Here is an 18256-nt window from a genome sequence, read left to right as displayed (position 1 = left end):
GTGAATTTTTTTTAAATCATTTTGGCCATCTTCAAGGCCCATGTAATGGCTCAGATTGGGCCATTGCGTATAGGCCCGATTTTAAGGGTTATAGATAAATTGAGTTTGCGAAAAAACAGTTTTATTAAGAAAATACCAAACTATTTAATCCATAATAAAAGTCCATGCAAATTGTCTGATGTCCAAAGTTTAAAAATCTCATGCCGCAGTTCAATAGTCTATTCCAAAATAAAATCCCAATAAGAAGTATTATGTCCATAAAAGTCCAAAACTTATGAAAAATCCACAATCGTAAAAGAAACATTTCCGAGAGCATCACCGACAACCGACTCTGAGTCCTAACCACGAGGATTATCTAAAACACATAAGTAATGTGGGTGAGCTTTAAAAGGCCCAGTGTGAAATCAACACAAATATATTCACATACACATAAAGATATTTTAAGCACGGCATGTCAAACATCATAATATTCATAAGTTATAACACTTAAAAATGTTTTAATCATGCTTGACACATTAGAGCATAGATCTCAATATTCACATACTCATATATAAATATCACATATTTGAATCATCAAACATATCACATAAGCCATGCAGCACATGTCATGAAAATGAGATCTACACATACATCATTAACATAGTAATAATCACATCATATTTCATGGGTTTCATAAAATATACTCGGTCAGAGTCACTTACTTGGGTCCTTTGTAATGAGTTTTTCAGCTCCTCTTTGATTACTTAGTGTACTCACAATTGGTTGTAATTAATTTATTTATATAAAAAAATAATTGCATCACATACAACTAGTAGCACCGATCCCACACCTTTTATTGTAGATCCAAAATGCCACAATCCTTAGCATCAATTTCGCTTTGATCAAACTCGAAAGACGTATCTAACACATGAGTAATGTTTATTGTTAATATCCGTTGAAGGTAATTTTTCACTAATAAATCAGTTACTAATAGCCTCACCAATACTTACCCCACAATTTTGGACACTCGATTTAATTATTTCTAATGCGAAATTAAGGATCTCCCCTATGATTTTTGTTTGAACCTTCAAGAGGGTATGGGATGGAGTTACTCATAAATAATAAATAAATAAATGAGTAAACATAATTCTTATGGCCCCTATACCATTTGGCCAAGAGTGGAAAACACTTAAGAGGGAAAATGGATGATCAAGTAATCCACATTTGCACACTTGATCAAATCGAGATAGGCGATGGATTGAAATAAACACTAGATCGGAGAGTTGGGCAATTTAAAAGAATCATTAAAGTAAAAGGATATAAGATTAATAAAAATAAAAGGTTGACAATGAACCGAGGAAGAAAAGAGAATAAATTCAACCACCAGAAACAGTTCAACGACGGTTGGATGTGGGAAAAGGAAATGGGCGGTGTGGTGGTGGAAAAAATGTACGATGCTAGGAGGTGCTCAAGTCGATCACGTAGGAGAAAGGGAGCAAAAGAAATGAAAAAAATGTGGTGGCTAGATAAGAGAGGAAATAAGTGAAAATAGAGAGAGAGAGAGAGAGAGAGAGAGAGAGAGAGAATGTGGAGGAGAGGGAGGAGGGGACAGCAATGTGAGGTTGGGAGAGTGGGAATAGGTTAGTCAACTAGGTCTAGGTTCAATGAACTTCTTCTAATATTGGCAAGGGGGGAGACATGGAGTGAAAATGGGATCATGCACCCTCAACTTAAGGTAAGTTTGACTCTTAATGGGGGAAAGGAATCCTCCTAAAAATGGTGACTACGGGGTGGATGGCAACTCATAAAGCACATGGGAAAAATGGGTAAAATTTTAAAAAATATATATGAACATGGAGGCTTGAACTCATGACCACTAGGATAGTTAATGAGCATTTAAACCACTAGACCAAACACTTCCTTGTTCTCAAACTTACACCACTAATAATAAAAATATGGGACGTGACACTCTTGCATGAAAACTGTTCAAGTAAAAGTAAATATATATAAATGATAATGACATCTCTGATAATTGATAAGTATATGAAGAATAGTAAATATGATATGTGTGCTATGATGATATGTATCAAGTTCTGTTGAAAAAAATGTTGATTAAAAAGTATGAAGGTAAAGTTTGATATAAGGAAAAATATGAATCGATCAAGTGTGTGAACAATCTAGTAAGTGAATTCTGAGTAATATCCCTTTGTGAAGCTTCTAGTAGGGCAATTATAATGCTAACCAGACTAGCAGATCACGATATGAAAATAAGTGTAAGACCATGCGATTTAAACCCATGAAATATATGAATAATGGACTAACAGATCATGACATGAAAGTGTGTAAGACCATGTGACTGACACCCATGGCATAATGTGATGATATGAATGTTCATGGTGAAGCCTTTGATATAATGTTAATTTACATGAGGGAGAAACTCATGGCACCTTCTGTGAAAAGTTCGTCAGTATAGTAAACATATGACTCTGTATGTTGTCTTTGCGGCGTACTCTATTAAGTTTATGTGGTGAATTATGTATTGCCCTTGTGGTAAGTTTTGGATAAATTCTAAGAAGTCCTTCGATAGATAAGTCTCTGATAAAGATATTTTATGCCTGGATTTATTTTGGTTTGAATAGTGCTGTGATGTAATCGAATGAATCTGTGTGTTCAAAAAGGTTATCCACCGTGATCATTTGTCAATTTAAAGTCTGAACGTATTCTTAGTGAATAGAGATATACAAGTATTCATCGGTCTAATTTCATTTGTGGTAATTAAGGTTGGAAACCTGAGTTGTTGGTATCCGCCATATCTGAATAGCATCATGTTCGACTCTAGAATTATCTGATATTTGTGCCATTTTTCAATTTGGGTATTGTTATGCCTTGTAACAAGAGTGGCGAAGAATGTTTCTAAATGATCCAGTTAGTTAAATTTCTAGTATGAGCTTGTGTTTCGGTATTGATCTAGAATATGACTTGATTGGTATACTGATGGTATTCAACTTCATGTGAGAATCCACAAAAAAGTGTAAGTATCCTCCAATGCACAGTGTCTATGAACAATTATTCTGGGATAAACGATGCAAGTTGTCTGAATAAAGAGGAAATGGTATTATTGTCTGATAAGATCTGAAGTCAGCTAATAAGTTAAGTTAAGGATGATTCTTTAAGTATGGTAAGTAATGCATAGATATTATATATATATCGGACGATGTGTAGGAATCTGCCAAAGACAGAAATGGTAATTTAAAGAATTAGAATGTAGAGTCCAACAAGAAAAGTTTAAAGGTACTTTGTACTTAAAACCACTAAATTTGTATAACTTACAATTGTTATGTTTATGTTTCAGGTATAATTGTGAATGATTATGCCAAGAGGGACGACACCAGAAGGGCACCAAGGAAAGGGCGAACTGGGTTATTATGCATATAGTAGTCAATCTGGAAAAAGTGGCGTATAGTAGGATTACATTTTTTAGAGTCAGTCTTTAATAAACTTTTGTGTTGTAATTAAATTATAATAATTCTCATGTATTATTTTGTTTTTAAATAATTTTCTTTAATAATGAAGTCTTTTTATAAAATAAATAAGAAATATACTTCAAATCAAGAGTAGGCGATGTTTGTTCTGATAATTTGTTAAGTGTCATGAGGTAATACCCAAGATCTAGACTCAGTGATTTGGGTTAGGTTGAGGGCGTTACAAAACAACATTAAAACTATAACAATGTATATCTCAAACACAGACAAAAGTAAATTCATAAACTCTAATTTCCAACCACAAAATGAAAAAAGAAAAAAAAACATTTTAAAAAAAGTGAAAACGCACCTTACAAGACGCATTTGCACTTTTCTCTCCAAAAATAGTTTATTCTCGTAAATATAAAAAGGGCTTAAATTCATAAATTTCATAAAATTTCACATATATATATATATATAAATTAATCGATTATGGAAGGTAAAATTCAAAAAAAAATCAATGTTATATTCTGATAAAAAATTAATTTTAAATGAATAAATAAATATTTTTTATCTTATGTTGACTACATGAATAATTAATTAGATAAATCAAACTTTACTTTTAAATTTAGAAATTTTATCATGTGTTATTAAATAAAGTTATCCACGTAAGAGTATTTTGTTATATTACATTTATGTATGATACCATATAAACAGAAAAGTTTTAAAAATAAGCAACAATAATTTTATCTTACATCCTCTGATAAATATAAAGAATAATAGTTGGAAGATGTTAAAGTGGATAAATTTCATGTATCATTAATAAATAAAATATAACACATAATTAAAAATTTATAAATAAATATTGATAATTTTATTTAAATATAATTAAAGGTTGATAGTAGATATTATAAACAAATAATAACTTCCAGATTTAAAATTTGGAATTTAATGATTTATGATTATTTATAATTAATTATTATTTAATATATTTAAATAAAATTATTAATATCTATTTATAAACTTTTTACATTTTTATTTTATTTAATGTAATAACATTTATTATTTATCAAGATCGAACTAATATTCTCGCTAAATATAAATCTATTTTATAAACTCAAGATTAGATAAACATAAGTACTAAAGGGTCAGCCCTTTAACTTTTTTAATTCGTCCATCTCCTCCCCCTCTCCCAACATTATACTCCAACTTGATGGAAACTGCCATCATCCAACCTCTCTACACCCCATTCTCTATTTACAAAATCCTCTCCCTCCAGCCAATCCGCCCGCCTCCTCCATGGAAGATCAATTAGCCTCCCCATCCCCGCCGCCACCATCACCACCGCTCAAAACCTATACTCTAACGGCATCCTCCGTCTCTTATACTAAATCAACCACCTCAACCACTTCTCTCACGGGCTATTTCCTTTTCAAGCCTTGCACCTCTACGCCCCCAACTTACATCCTCCGGGATGTATCCTTCACTGCAAATCCCTCACAAATCCTAGCTATTGTTGGCCCGAGCGGAGCCGGAAAGTCCACCCTCCTTGACATCCTAGCAGCTCGAACGTCAGCAACAAATGGCATTCTTTTACTCAATTCCACTCCTATCAACCCTTCTTCATTTCGGAAGCTCTCAGCTTATGTTCCTCAACATGACGCATGCTTGCCATTGCTGACTGTGGCTGAAACTTTTGCTTTTGCTGCCCGGCTTCTCGTCCCTAAAACATCTGATCTCGACACCACCGTGACATCTCTTCTGTCAGAGCTAAGTCTAACGCACTTGTCTAACACCAAGCTATCTCATGGGCTGTCGGGTGGTGAGCGAAGGCGTGTTTCAATAGGTCTAAGTCTCCTCCATGACCCTGCTGTATTACTCCTTGATGAACCCACTTCAGGCCTTGATAGTACTTCCGCTTTCAATGTAATGCAGATCCTCAAATCAATAGCTGCTTCACGTCACCGCACTGTTGTTTTATCCATACATCAACCAAGCTTCAAGATTCTTTCCACCATTGATAGAATCCTCTTGCTATCAAAAGGGACTGTGGTGCACCATGGTACTCTATTTTCTCTTGAGGCATTCTTAAGCTCCAACGGGTTTACCGTCCCGCCTCAGCTCAACGCCCTCGAGTATGCAATGGAAATATTAAACCAGCTGCATGCTAACAAACCGATTACACCTCCATCACTCCCTCCATCACCACAAGAATCTGTTATAAGCCCCGACTATAAAGGAGCAAGTGATGTCAGGTATAGAAGCTCAAGACTTGATGAAATCTGCTCTCTATATAACAGGTTTTGGAAGATTATATACAGAACACGGCAGCTTCTTTTAACCAATGCATTAGAAGCTCTTATTGTGGGTCTTGTTTTAGGTACAATCTACATTAATATTGGTTATGACAAGGAAGGCATAGAGAAAAGATTTGGTCTCTTTGCCTTCACCCTAACCTTCCTTCTCTCCTCTACAACTGAAACCCTGCCAATCTTCCTTAATGAAAGGCCAATTCTGCTGAGGGAAACGTCAAGCGGGGTTTATAGACTCTCGTCTTACCTCATAGCCAATACCCTTGTCTTCTTGCCTTATTTGCTTGCCATTGCGGTCATATATTCCATCTCTGTCTACTTCTTAGTGGGTCTATGTGCTTCATGGCAAGCTTTTGCTTACTTCGTTTTGGTCATTTGGATCATCGTTCTAATGGCAAATTCATTTGTCCTCTTCTTAAGTTCTCTTGCGCCAAATTATATAGCCGGAACTTCACTTGTAACAATACTTCTGGGTTCCTTTTTCCTCTTCTCTGGCTATTTCATCTCCAAGGATAGCATGCCCAAGTACTGGCTCTTCATGCACTTTTTCTCAATGTATAAATACGCTCTTGATGCGCTTCTTATCAATGAGTATTCTTGCCTGGTATCAAGGTGTTTTCTTTGGTACAATGAAACCAGCACTTGCATGGTAACAGGAGCTGATGTATTACAAAAGAAAGGACTCCATGAGAGACAAAGATGGACAAACATCTACATCTTAGTTGGGTTCTTTGTGTTCTATCGTCTTCTATGTTTGCTAGTTTTGATTAGAAGGGTTTCAAGATCAAAGAAATGAAGAAATTAAGCTTCAATTGTCACATTTTGATTTTCTTTTTCTTTTTCTTTCCTTATCTTGTTTGCTTTGCTATGTCCCAATCTTTCTTTCCCTTAATTCTCAAATCATAGTCCCTGTAATGGCTTGGCTGCTTAGAATAATTCATTTGATTTGTCAAAAAAGTACAAACTTCAAACTTAAATATGTTTTCCTCCTTTTTATTTTAAGGTTTGTTGTTTAGATCTCGAAAGATGCCAGGAAAGTTTCACATGGATCAATAAGCCTGGCAAACTCGCAAGCTTCTTACAAGACATGGCTCGACAGTCGAAGCATGGCTCATGACATCCTTGGCTGAAACTTGTCCGGATTACTTTCAATTTTCTGTATTAGTTTTTTTTTTAATGAATTTAATTTTAAAGTGAAAGTAAATTTCAACACTAAAAAGTTGTTCACTTGTGCTTAAAATGATATTAAAAAGTACACCAAAAATATGATATTGAAAATACGTAGCCTCGAAAATTCATTGTGAAATACAATAATTTTAATAATTTTAATATTCTAACAAGCTTACACTCTTTAGAATTTTAAAATATTTACTTTAAAAATAAATAGACATTTAAATTTGATTTCTTTTATACTGGAACTAATTTGCTTCTATAAGAAACTTATGAAACGATAGGTTAACTATTTCACTCCAAATCCAAGTGCCAAAATTGACTCATCTTACATATTGTTGATTGAGAACAAATCAAAGGAACAAAGAAAACAGAATAGAAAAATTATTTGCAAAAGCTGCCATGTTATTGTCCCATACACAAAGAAAAAATCATCTTATAATAATTCAATCCACAAGATCATTTTTAAGCAACGGATGAGTTGGCATTGATACTAAAGAATGAGTCACGGGTCTCCATCTATTTATATTGCTGAACCTGATGGTGAAGGTTGAAGCTGGAAGTGCTGATGAATCCAAGTTGTCGTAGAGTGGATATAAATAGGGTGTTGTCGGGTGGTGAAATGCCAGGAATTTTGTCTGCTTTCCTTCGCTTGGAATCAGTGCATCCTTCACGGGTTCTCCTTTTATTTATCTCACACGTGAACTCCTAATTATTGCTTTTCCTAACACCTACATGCTAATTCGCTACCTACTTGTAGCTTCACCAATTTTTTTTTCCAAATCGGGTTGTTGACCTTAACCTTAATTAATGGTGGTCGCAGATGTTTTTAAAAGAATTAAACTATTAGTTATCGAATATGTTTTTTTTTATAATTAAAAATTAAATCTCTGATTTCATGGTTAAATAATAAAATGAGTAATCATCATATTATACTTTATAACAATTTTTTCAAATTTATTCATTATTATGTTAAAATAAAATTTCAAATTTTACAGACATAAAAAAGAAGCAGAATGTTAATATTAGAATTGGGATTTTATCTCTAAAACAACATATATATTTCAATGAATTTTCTAAAATAATATTTCTTGATATTTTCAAGTGATCATTGTCAAATAAATACTCCAAAGATAAAACTAGAAAGAATAACGTTTGCCTCTAATTTAGAACTTCACCGGTTGGCTCTATCTCCCACGACACTAATTGATTGGATCACTATGGTTAACTCTCATTTATTGTATGACTAGAAACACTAATGTGTATCAAACACTAAAATCAAGTTGAGCCCAATCAGTTAAGCAAAATTAACATGTAAATTGACATCCGTGTTAATCTTATCACATCAACTCATCGTCTAACCTTGAAGAAATTTAGCTAATGCTTTCAAAACAAGGCAATATAATAATCATTAATATTCAGAAATCAAGCTATAGGAAGAGTTGAGAAATGCTCATCAAGTCCCATACTTGAGATATCTCCACTTGCCTACTTGGATTGCCAAAAGTATCCAATTCAGCTCACAAACTCTTGAGATTTACTAAAATTTAATCTCAAGAATTAAGGAAAAAACTAGAGTTAACCGTCTATAACCAGCTATATTGAGAACTAAAATTCCATATGAATAAAAATAAGGAAAAGAAAAGATTAGGAAAGTGAGGGGAAGTAATACCCTTTCCTTTATTTGGATAACTTTTTTTTAAGTAAAAGGAGTGAATATCATTTACTTTTTCCTTGAGAATAATATAATTGAAAAAATATTATAAATAATCACTTCTTTAACTTTCTATAGTTTAATAAAAATATATAATGAAAAGTCATTCTATGTTTTTCCTTTATTAATTTTAATTATCCAAACAAAATAACCATATAACTTCTCCTCTCCTTAACTTTCAATTCTTTTCCTTTACTACTATTTTTTCCATTCTTTTCCTTTCCTTTACTTACTTTTTTTTTCCTTTACAAATATTTACTTTTCCTCTTCTTTTTATCCATTCTTTTCCTTTTCTTTTTTTTGTCCATTACAATTAATAAATCTTGTAAATTTGCTTTTGACCCTAGGCCGTTGGAAGCTAGTTAAACTTTGAAAAAATAGATTGTTTCTAAGCCTCAAATCATTTCTTTTTTAATGTTAAAATCGATTCTCAAGCCCAATTTTTGTTCAAAGCCCAATTTCCAAGTTTGCTTCATTTTCTTTGACCCAAAATTAATCATTTGCAAGACACAAGGCTAAAATAATTTTCTTGATCGTTTTAAATTCGGCCTAAAGGCCCATATTTATTTTTTTTCTTTTTCTTTTTTTATCTTTATAGCTAGGGTGTTGTACCTAGCAAACTGTTGCGGCCGGTGGAAGAAAGAATCAAGATTGCAATTTTATTCATTTTGGCAACCGATAGCCCCAGTACTCAGCATAAGGGTAAATTGGTAAAAATAAACACAATTTTTGAAATTTTACAAACAACAAAAATGGATTAAACAACCAAACGAACAGATTACAGATTGAGCAATACAGGATTAGCAATAAACGAGATTAGCACAAACTAGTATATAGACTACAAAAGACAAAAACCCTAGGTTAGCAGACCAAGAAAAAAGCAAAATAAAATTAAAAGGAAAGAATCCCAGAAAAATAGAGACAAAGTAGTAAGCAAAGGAAGAGGCCCATTCGAAGGTATTCATTCGAAGGAGAGAATTAAGGAAGAAAAAGAGTTTGACGATGTCGGCTTTTTCTTCTTCTTTTTTTTTAAAAAGAAGAGTACGGGGTTTAAAAAGTGGCTTGTTTTATTTATTTTTTATATTGAGTCCACCGTGAAGGAGCTCCAGCGCCGGAGACAGGACGGTTCTCCGGTAAAGGAGCTAGACCAGAGACCGAACAAAAAGACCGAAAAAGACATGAAAACAGAAAAGAACTAAAAGAAACAAAACATTTTTCGAAAAAAGTTTTTAATATACCGGCCACCGTGCTCCGCTACTGGAGGCCGGAGAACCCTTGGGTTCTCTGGCGGGGGAGCTTGCCGAGAAGAAGACCAGACAATAGAGAAAAAGAGAGAGACAGTCATTTGGTATTTGTTAAAAGAAAAGGGGAAATTATTAAAATTATTAGGTTCTCAACCTTTTATACAACCATGAAAAAAGGGGAATTTGTTCATAAGTCCTCCTTGCCCCCATCATTTGCTAAGGGGGACCGCCGCAAGGGAATATTTCAATTTCAGTCCCTTTGATTTGTGTTTACTCCGATTTCGAAAACCCAAGGCAAATAATTGCCTGTTCAGTGCTCTGCTTCTTACTTTCATTGTTAAACCCTAACCCTTTATTTTCTTATTTCATTTTCATTTCATTTATTTATTTATGTTTTGATTTAGAATTTTTGCATTAATTTTCATCTTCATCGTTTTACTTCTGTTAATTATTATTACTGTCATATATATTATTATTTAAGTGTTGTTATTGGTATTATTACTATTATTATTGTTATTATTTGTCATAATTTTCTTTTCTTTTCTTTATATATGCTTCGGTTTATGATTGTGATTTTGAGATTTTGGGTCACTAGTATTTTTAGATTTTAGATTTTAAATGCTTTTATTTAGGTTCCATTTTGTTTAAGGTTTTTATAGTCCATTGGACGAGTTAATTTAAACTTTAGAATAATTTTAGGTTTTCTTTAGGATTCTTATATTAAGTTGTGTACAAGATCTTAATGTAGGATTTGAAGTTAGGTTTTTAATTTACATTGTAGGTTATTTTATATATTTAGTTAAATTATAGGATTTCATTTTGAAGTACAAAAAGATAATTTCTATTAGTAGATGAACTCAAACATGTCCTTAGTTTAATCGGAAATGAGCAAACTGATTGAAAAACTAATATGTAGTTTATCAAGTCCATTTGGGAAGATGCTTTGTTTTGGACATTGGTGCGGATGACTCCTAGAAGATAGACTGACAATACATCAGACTGGACCCTAGTAGAATAGATCTTGAATCAGTTTATAGATTTATTCACTTGTGACATTCATAGTCCAACATACCTTAATCTTGAGTGGATGATAGACTATGTATGCGTGACTCGTATACTTTAATGTAAGTAAAAGTTAGAGTTCAAATAATAAGGAACCAAAAATTGGTGCGTTGGGTATACAACTTCTACAGTATGTAGCATCATTCATAGTGGTATAATTCTGATCTGCCATGAATTATAATTATTTACATCCTTTTTACACATAACTTTAGCTTGTTTAATATTTAAATCAAAGCATCTTAGCATATATTTAGGTTTTCAAGCTTAAAGTAGTAATTTATTATTTTTAGTAGTTTTTATTATATTTTATATATCTAAATAAGGTTACATGGTCTTATAGGAAAAATTGAGAGCTAAATATGCATATTCAAGCCAAAACTAATGCCTTTGTCGCTACATCAAGACACCAATGTTGCAACATCGAAGACAGAAGCAAAAACAAAGTCTCAAAGCGAAACTACCTTCGATGTCGCTACATCGGACCCGATGTTGCAACACTATAGGCCTGTGTTGCAACACCGCCCCTGCGCAACCCAAAAAGTCCTTGCATGAGATAATTGCGTTTTTGAGGGAAATTAGGAGTATTTGTCCTAGTTAAACTCTAAGGACTTCAAGGATAATTTAAGCAATTTAATATTTTGAGTTTAGCCTATATAAAACCCATTGTAATTATTTTAAACTGGCAATTTTAGGGAGACAAAAATTATTCTTAGGTTTTTTATTTCGTTATTAGTTTTCACTTAGGGTATTTTATGTTCTTGTAATCGAAAGATCCTATTCCGAAGTGAGACTTCCATGAGTGGAGATCGTTCCGGAGGCACACTATCATCAATAAATCCATGAGCATCTCTTTTCCTTATTCTATTCTTTATTTCTCTTTCTTTAACATTGTTAGTTGAATGATTGTGTAAATATTAGAATCAATTTATGCTTTATGCATATTTCACATGTTTCAATTGTTTTAACCTAATTAATTGATTGAAAGATAGAGTTTCATAGCGGATCAGTTGGTTGGGAAAGGAAGAACCTAAAACTCTAGGCTTGACGACCCTAGGAAGTCATATAGGTGGGAATAAACCTAAAATCGGTATTGTCTATTCATGAAAAGCTTACCCGAATCTGGTATGGACTGTGAGGTCGAGAGATAAGTAGTTCTTATCGACTCATTATGTTAATTGAACGTCGAGAGGCGCAAGTAGGTTGATGACTAGCTAGTTGAATAAAACCCTAAATCAATAATTAATTAGGTAAAACAATTGGATCTAGACTAAAGGAACTTGCATAGTCGAAACAAGGGTGAGGAGAAGCCGGTACATTAACTTAGGAGTAGATTTATGATTTTTTTCAATTTATTTAGTTTATTAATATTATTATCTTCAATATTAACATTACAAATTCATGACTCAAGTAGATTAGTAATTATTTCTGGTAATTGGCTTAATAGCAGTTTTCCCTAAATTGCAATCCCTTGGGTATGATCCTCGGAATACTTACCAAGTGTTTCGTTGTAAACAAGTTTTATTACAACCTAACTCGTATACTTGCAAATACCGCCTCAATTTCATATATTTTGTAGCACTATTCACACTCTAGACGTTAGTTAGTCCGGAGGCGGTCAAGTTGTCAAGGATTGCGATTGTGATAATTGTTATTAAATCAATTACTTGTGAATAATATTAGTCGAAAGACAAACGAGCTAGATAGTGTACTAATTTTTATATTAATTAATTGTGTTATTTTTATTCCCAATTTTTTTACCTTGTTGACTAGAAGATTTAATTATGGAAAATTTTGATTACATGTGATATAATAATGAAAGGACCCCTTGGAATGACGAATGGAACTACATAACAGGTTGGTCAAACGGAGCCATGACGAACCAATGGAGCAATGGTAACAAGTGTAAGGACAATGAGTACTCATACAAACCTCTTTATGAGTAGTACGACAAAGACAATGATATTCTCAAACACTCAGATGAATCTCTTTGTGATTTGCATAAGATTCCTTCATATGAAACTGTTGAGCCATCCAACTTCGAAAGATTATCAAACATGCTAGACATGATGGAACAAATGAGGAAAATGCGTTAAGAGATATTTGGGGTGCTACCTCCAAGGGAAGAGGTCATGTATGATGTTTCCAACCTTGATCCGGAGGACCCTTGTATTATCGTTGACCACCCTAAATTAGACAATAGCAATCAAAAAGAGTTTGGAACCGAAGATCATGGGGATGAATTGAATATGGCTAAAGCTGTAACACCCTTAACCCGTATCCGTCGTCAGAATAGGGTTACAAAGCATTATTGTAAAAACGTAACTTTAAGACATACATTTAGTACCTCAACATAATCATGGCATAAATCATTTATCCACATGTATATTGTCCCTTAATCAAGCCTTCGAGGCCCTAGGAACACTTTAGAAATGATTCGGGATTAAATTGAAAACATTTGGAACATTGAGGAAAAAGCTAGAAATTTTAAACTGCAGAGGTCACACGGCCGTGTAACTCAAACGGATGAGACACGCGCCCATGTCTCTGGCCGTGTAACAATCGAAATAGGGACACAACCATGTCTCAGCCCGTGTCTATGCTCGTGTAAATTTCCAAATTGGTTCACATACCAGTGTGCCAAGCCGTGTAACACTCAAAATGGCCTCACACATTAGCGTGTCAGGTCATGTAACTGCTTGACTTTTAACCTTTAAAAACAGAAAGGGACACACGATCGTGTCGCATGGTTGTGTGTCACACATGGCTGAGACATACACGTGTCTTAGGCCGTGTGGACATGAAATTGGCCAAGAATTAAGCCATTTCCATCACCCATTTCAAGCTTGTACCTAAACACAATTGGCACACATGACCAAGGCATCACAAACATACCAAAACATGCATAACATGACCAATTCAAATGACCAAATTCCATTTAACCAATATGCCATATAGGCACCTTAATCACAATCAAACTAACATACCTAAACTTATGCATAATTGGCCATATTTCATTCAAACACATCTAGCTCATTTCCATCTCAAACATACCATACTTGACCACATTGCAACTACTCCATCACATACCAAATTGGCTATTGAAAACATGCATAAACTTAACCATATTAACAAACATCAACAAAATGCTATAAGTACCAAAAGTATACCAACCATAATAACACATATACATGCCAAACTTATCAACTAACATAAACCACAAGTCCACCTATACATGCCATTATAACCTTGACCAAAACATCAAAAACTACTGATATATTCGCTGGATAGCATGATAGGTCTCCGACTAGTTTCTAAACCGATCGAGTTTTCAATAATCTATAAAACATAGGAAAGAAAACTACATAAGCATATAATGCTTAGTAAGTTCGTAAATCATGAATATAACTTACCATTTCAAGGAATAACATTATAATTTAAACATGATTCAATCCAACATAAGCTCGGCACAAGCCTAAGCATCATCAACAACACATGTTAGTGCTTTAACACATAACTCAATTGAATTATTACATGGTAAGGTAGATTTACATGAACATAATGCCATTAAATTCATACTCTCCATAAACATATCTCCATTCATTGATCATTATCATTTCATACATTTCCATAGGTTCATAACATAGTTGATTGGGACGCTTATCGTTCCTTTCCTTTTCATGCCTGTTGAACCATTTAGAATAACATCAAATACGTGGGAAAGCTCACATGAAGTGTGCTAAACATATAACCTTTCCTTTCATTTTCCTTTACATTGTTGCTGACTCAAGCCATAAAATGGGTTTGCTTACACAAGCTGACGATCAGAATGTAAGCTACACGATACTGCTCACAGAAGCTGATGAGTATCCACAACAAATGTCGGACCTCAGCCATTGGTAGGACATTTAGGACTAGCACCCGAAACATGGTAACCCTAACAACATGTCATTTGTATCCTACGTATTCCTAAGGTTCAAATGGGGCTCGATAATTATCGTAACATTGTTGGATTTCCACATTTAATTTCATGACAATACATGAATATATAATTCAATAAAACATTAAAACATTATTTAATCATATGAACTTACCTCGATAACAAAGATATAGAAATGAGATCAACTAATTTGAGGCTTTAACTTTTGTTCGATTTATATCCGTACGAGGTCTATCTTGATCTAAATAGGAAAAATAATCCATTTAATACTTATACGATTCAATTCAGTCCAAAATTCATATTTTTTGCAAAATTACAATTTTCCCCTAATATTTTAACTTATTTACAATTTAATCCTTAAGCTCGTAAATTGAAATTTAAGCAATTTCATCCACATTTCATGCTAGCCGAATGCACTTGGGACCTCTACCAATCCATACAATCATCATTTCAAGAATTTAACATAAAATTTTATCACTTTTACAAATAGGTCCCTAAATGGCAATTTCATCAAAAATCCATTTACAAAACTTGTTTATTTAACAACAAGGACTCATAATCGTTCATTAAATTTCAAGAATCATGCAAACATGTTCATGGAAAAACTCTAAGCCTTTAACAATTTTGCAAATTAGTCATTGGGCTAGCTAGATTAAGCTACAACGATCCCGAAAATATAAAAATCATTAAAAACGAAATCAAACTACAAACCATGCAAGCAAAATGAAATAGCCAAACCCTACCTATTCTTTCCCTTGAAGAATCGATTGAAGAAGAAACAATTTGAAGAAGATAACATTTTTTACTTATTAAATTTTATATTTATTTACCATTTTACCATTTTGCCCTTTAAAAATATTCATAATTTTAATAAAACCAATCCATGGATATCCACTAACTATATAAATGGTCTATTTACCATATAATTCCTCTTACATTAAATTTTCATAGCTATTTGACACCTCTAACTTATAGAACTCTACTTTTTCACCTTTTATGATTTAGTCCTTTTCACTTAAATAAGCATGCAAACGTCAAAATTTCGTAATGAAACTTTTTTACAACCCTAATAACATACCATATAAATTAAAATAATAATAAAATAAATATTTACTCATCAAATTTGTGGTCCAAAAACCACTATTTTGATTTCACTAAAAATAGGCTGTTACAAAAGCGATCTCCGATCTAATTAACGTAGAATTAGACATAACAGTAGATGTAACCACTAACACAAAAGTAGAAGTAACCACTGACATGGAGCTTAAATCGATATTGGATGAAAGTGTAGAAGAGCCAATACACTTTCTAGCCATAGTAGGTAAGGTGCCAGCCGAAGAGGTTGATGAGGTCGATTCATTCTCATTCGACAAGGGCAATAAAGCTCGAGTGACCAAAACTTCACGCAACATGGAGGGAAGGAAGCTCAAGGCAATAATCCATGAAAAATTATTTAGGTTGGCTCAGATTTGGTACCAAATGGCTTGTAATGTGGATGTCGTGTCAGTCGTAAATAAGACATCATTGGAAGCGACCGGAGGGGTTGATTCATATATATCAATAGTGGAAAAACTTCTATTTCTTGTTTTAAATTTTGTTTCGTTTTTATTTTTATTTTTTATTCATTTATTTTGTTTTATTAATCTTAGTTCTGTTCAATTTTCCCACAACAAGTGTAGATACCATGTAGTGATAGAACCGAAAAAATTGAAGAAGCTAGAAACTAGGCTCGATATTGTGAAATCACACCCTAATGTTATGACATCCTAGACAAAATGCAACTTTGCAACATTGAAAAGCCATGTTCATTTGAATATTTTGAAACGTTCTGTCATCTATTATTGACACTTCTTCTTGTTCTTGTTCTTCTTGTTTTTGTTTTTATTTTCTTTACATTATATCTCGTATTTCTTTTCATAGAATTTTCTTTTCGGTACTTTTCTGTTAGCCTGGAGTACACAAATCCCAAGGTTATCATAACAATAAGGATTCGACCTTCTCAGGGAAGTTTTCTTGTTTGAACTTTACTTATTTTAGATAAGAGATAATGTATGTTCTAAATTGTGGGGGGAAGTACATAGGATTAGTTTGTGTTTTATTTATTTGTTTGATTACTTGGTTTTAGTTAATAATTTATTTACCAAAAATGTGTTATTGTTATTATTGCATGGTGCTTGGATTATATTCATATTGTGAATAGTGATTGAAAATAATAAAACATGTAATGATTTTTGTCAAGCATGTAATTTTTATTGGTATGAGATAATTTGATTATTTTTAAAGGAAATTGACTAGGTTAGGTAAATTGCATAATAGATTAGAAGTACCTAAGTAAGAATGTTTGATGATGCCATATGAGATATAAATCTTATAGATAGTCGTAGAGACATGAATACTTGAATTGGTTATTATTCATTCGGTTTAATTCGAAGCATGAAAGAAATTGTGTATGGTGGGATGCTTAAGGATGACCTAAGGCATTATTTGAATAGCCAGTTCTCAAATGACAATACCTTAATTGCATGAATCCCTAGTCTCCTTATTTGAGCCTGATAACTCCTTTTTGATGAAACAAAAAAATTGAAAACTTGAACTCTTCCCTATCCTTGGTCCTTTAATACATTATGAAATGGACGTCAGACCATAGATATTGAGGGTTTAGATAGATACATCACAGTGGTTTCAAACAAAAAAATGAGTGACAAAGGAAGAAATAATGTGATACAATGATTATAGGTCAGGCAATAATGTGCTAAAAAGGAAAAAAAATCAAGAAAAAAAGTCAAAGGTAAAAACGAGTAGAAAAAGTAAAGAACAAAAATAAAAGCACTATGATTGAGAAAAAGAGTAAAAAGTCAAGTGAAAAAACAAAAAAAAGTCACAAAAGTGAAAGAAAACTCAGTCATCAGTGTACCAAAACTTGTTAAGCCAACCATAGTTGCTAGTATTATATTGTATCTCCCTACATGGAGAGATAAGGTAGGTGAGAGAGGGAGACAAAAGGTGGTGAGATTGGATGGGACATTTAGGGGGAATAGAGGGAACAATGTCATGTGCCTAACTATTTCTAGTGTTTGAACCGTGTTTAGCCATATCTTTCTTTGAACTCATACCATCCTAAGCCTCAGAATGTGATTCGAGTCTCAAAGGCCCAACCCAAGAACGTCATGGGCTCAAACTACCACAAGGCCCAATAACGAGATCAAAGGCCCGACAAATGCGTTCCAAACTAAATGGGACCATTCAAGAATTTGTTGTTAGTAAGGCCTTAGATGCGTACACAAAAGAACAAGAAAATCAAGATTCACTTTCTTGTTTTCAAGAAAATCAAGAAACCGAATCTTGGCCCAATTTTACTGTTTGGAGCGATTTCAGGA

General features: G+C 33.2%; 1 protein-coding gene across 1 annotated transcript; it reads left to right on the top strand.

Moving 5' to 3' along the window:
• Positions 1-4579: 4579 nt before the first annotated feature.
• On the top strand, positions 4580-6729 carry LOC105788110 (ABC transporter G family member 8). The gene has a single exon (XM_012614842.2). It carries the CDS (start codon positions 4740-4742, stop codon positions 6546-6548), a length of 1809 nt encoding a protein of 602 aa, XP_012470296.1. The 5' UTR covers positions 4580-4739; the 3' UTR covers positions 6549-6729.
• The last annotated feature ends 11527 nt before the right edge of the window (positions 6730-18256 follow it).

The sequence above is a fragment of the Gossypium raimondii genome, chromosome 11 (genome assembly GCF_025698545.1).
Source record: "Gossypium raimondii isolate GPD5lz chromosome 11, ASM2569854v1, whole genome shotgun sequence".
In the NCBI taxonomy this organism is placed as follows: Eukaryota; Viridiplantae; Streptophyta; class Magnoliopsida; order Malvales; family Malvaceae; genus Gossypium; species Gossypium raimondii.
This window is presented reverse-complemented; position numbering and strand designations above follow the sequence as displayed.

Bases quoted from the DNA above. Each gene is read 5' to 3' on its own strand.
- LOC105788110 (XM_012614842.2), top strand. From the start codon at position 4,740: ATGGAAGATCAATTAGCCTCCCCATCCCCGCCGCCACCATCACCACCG.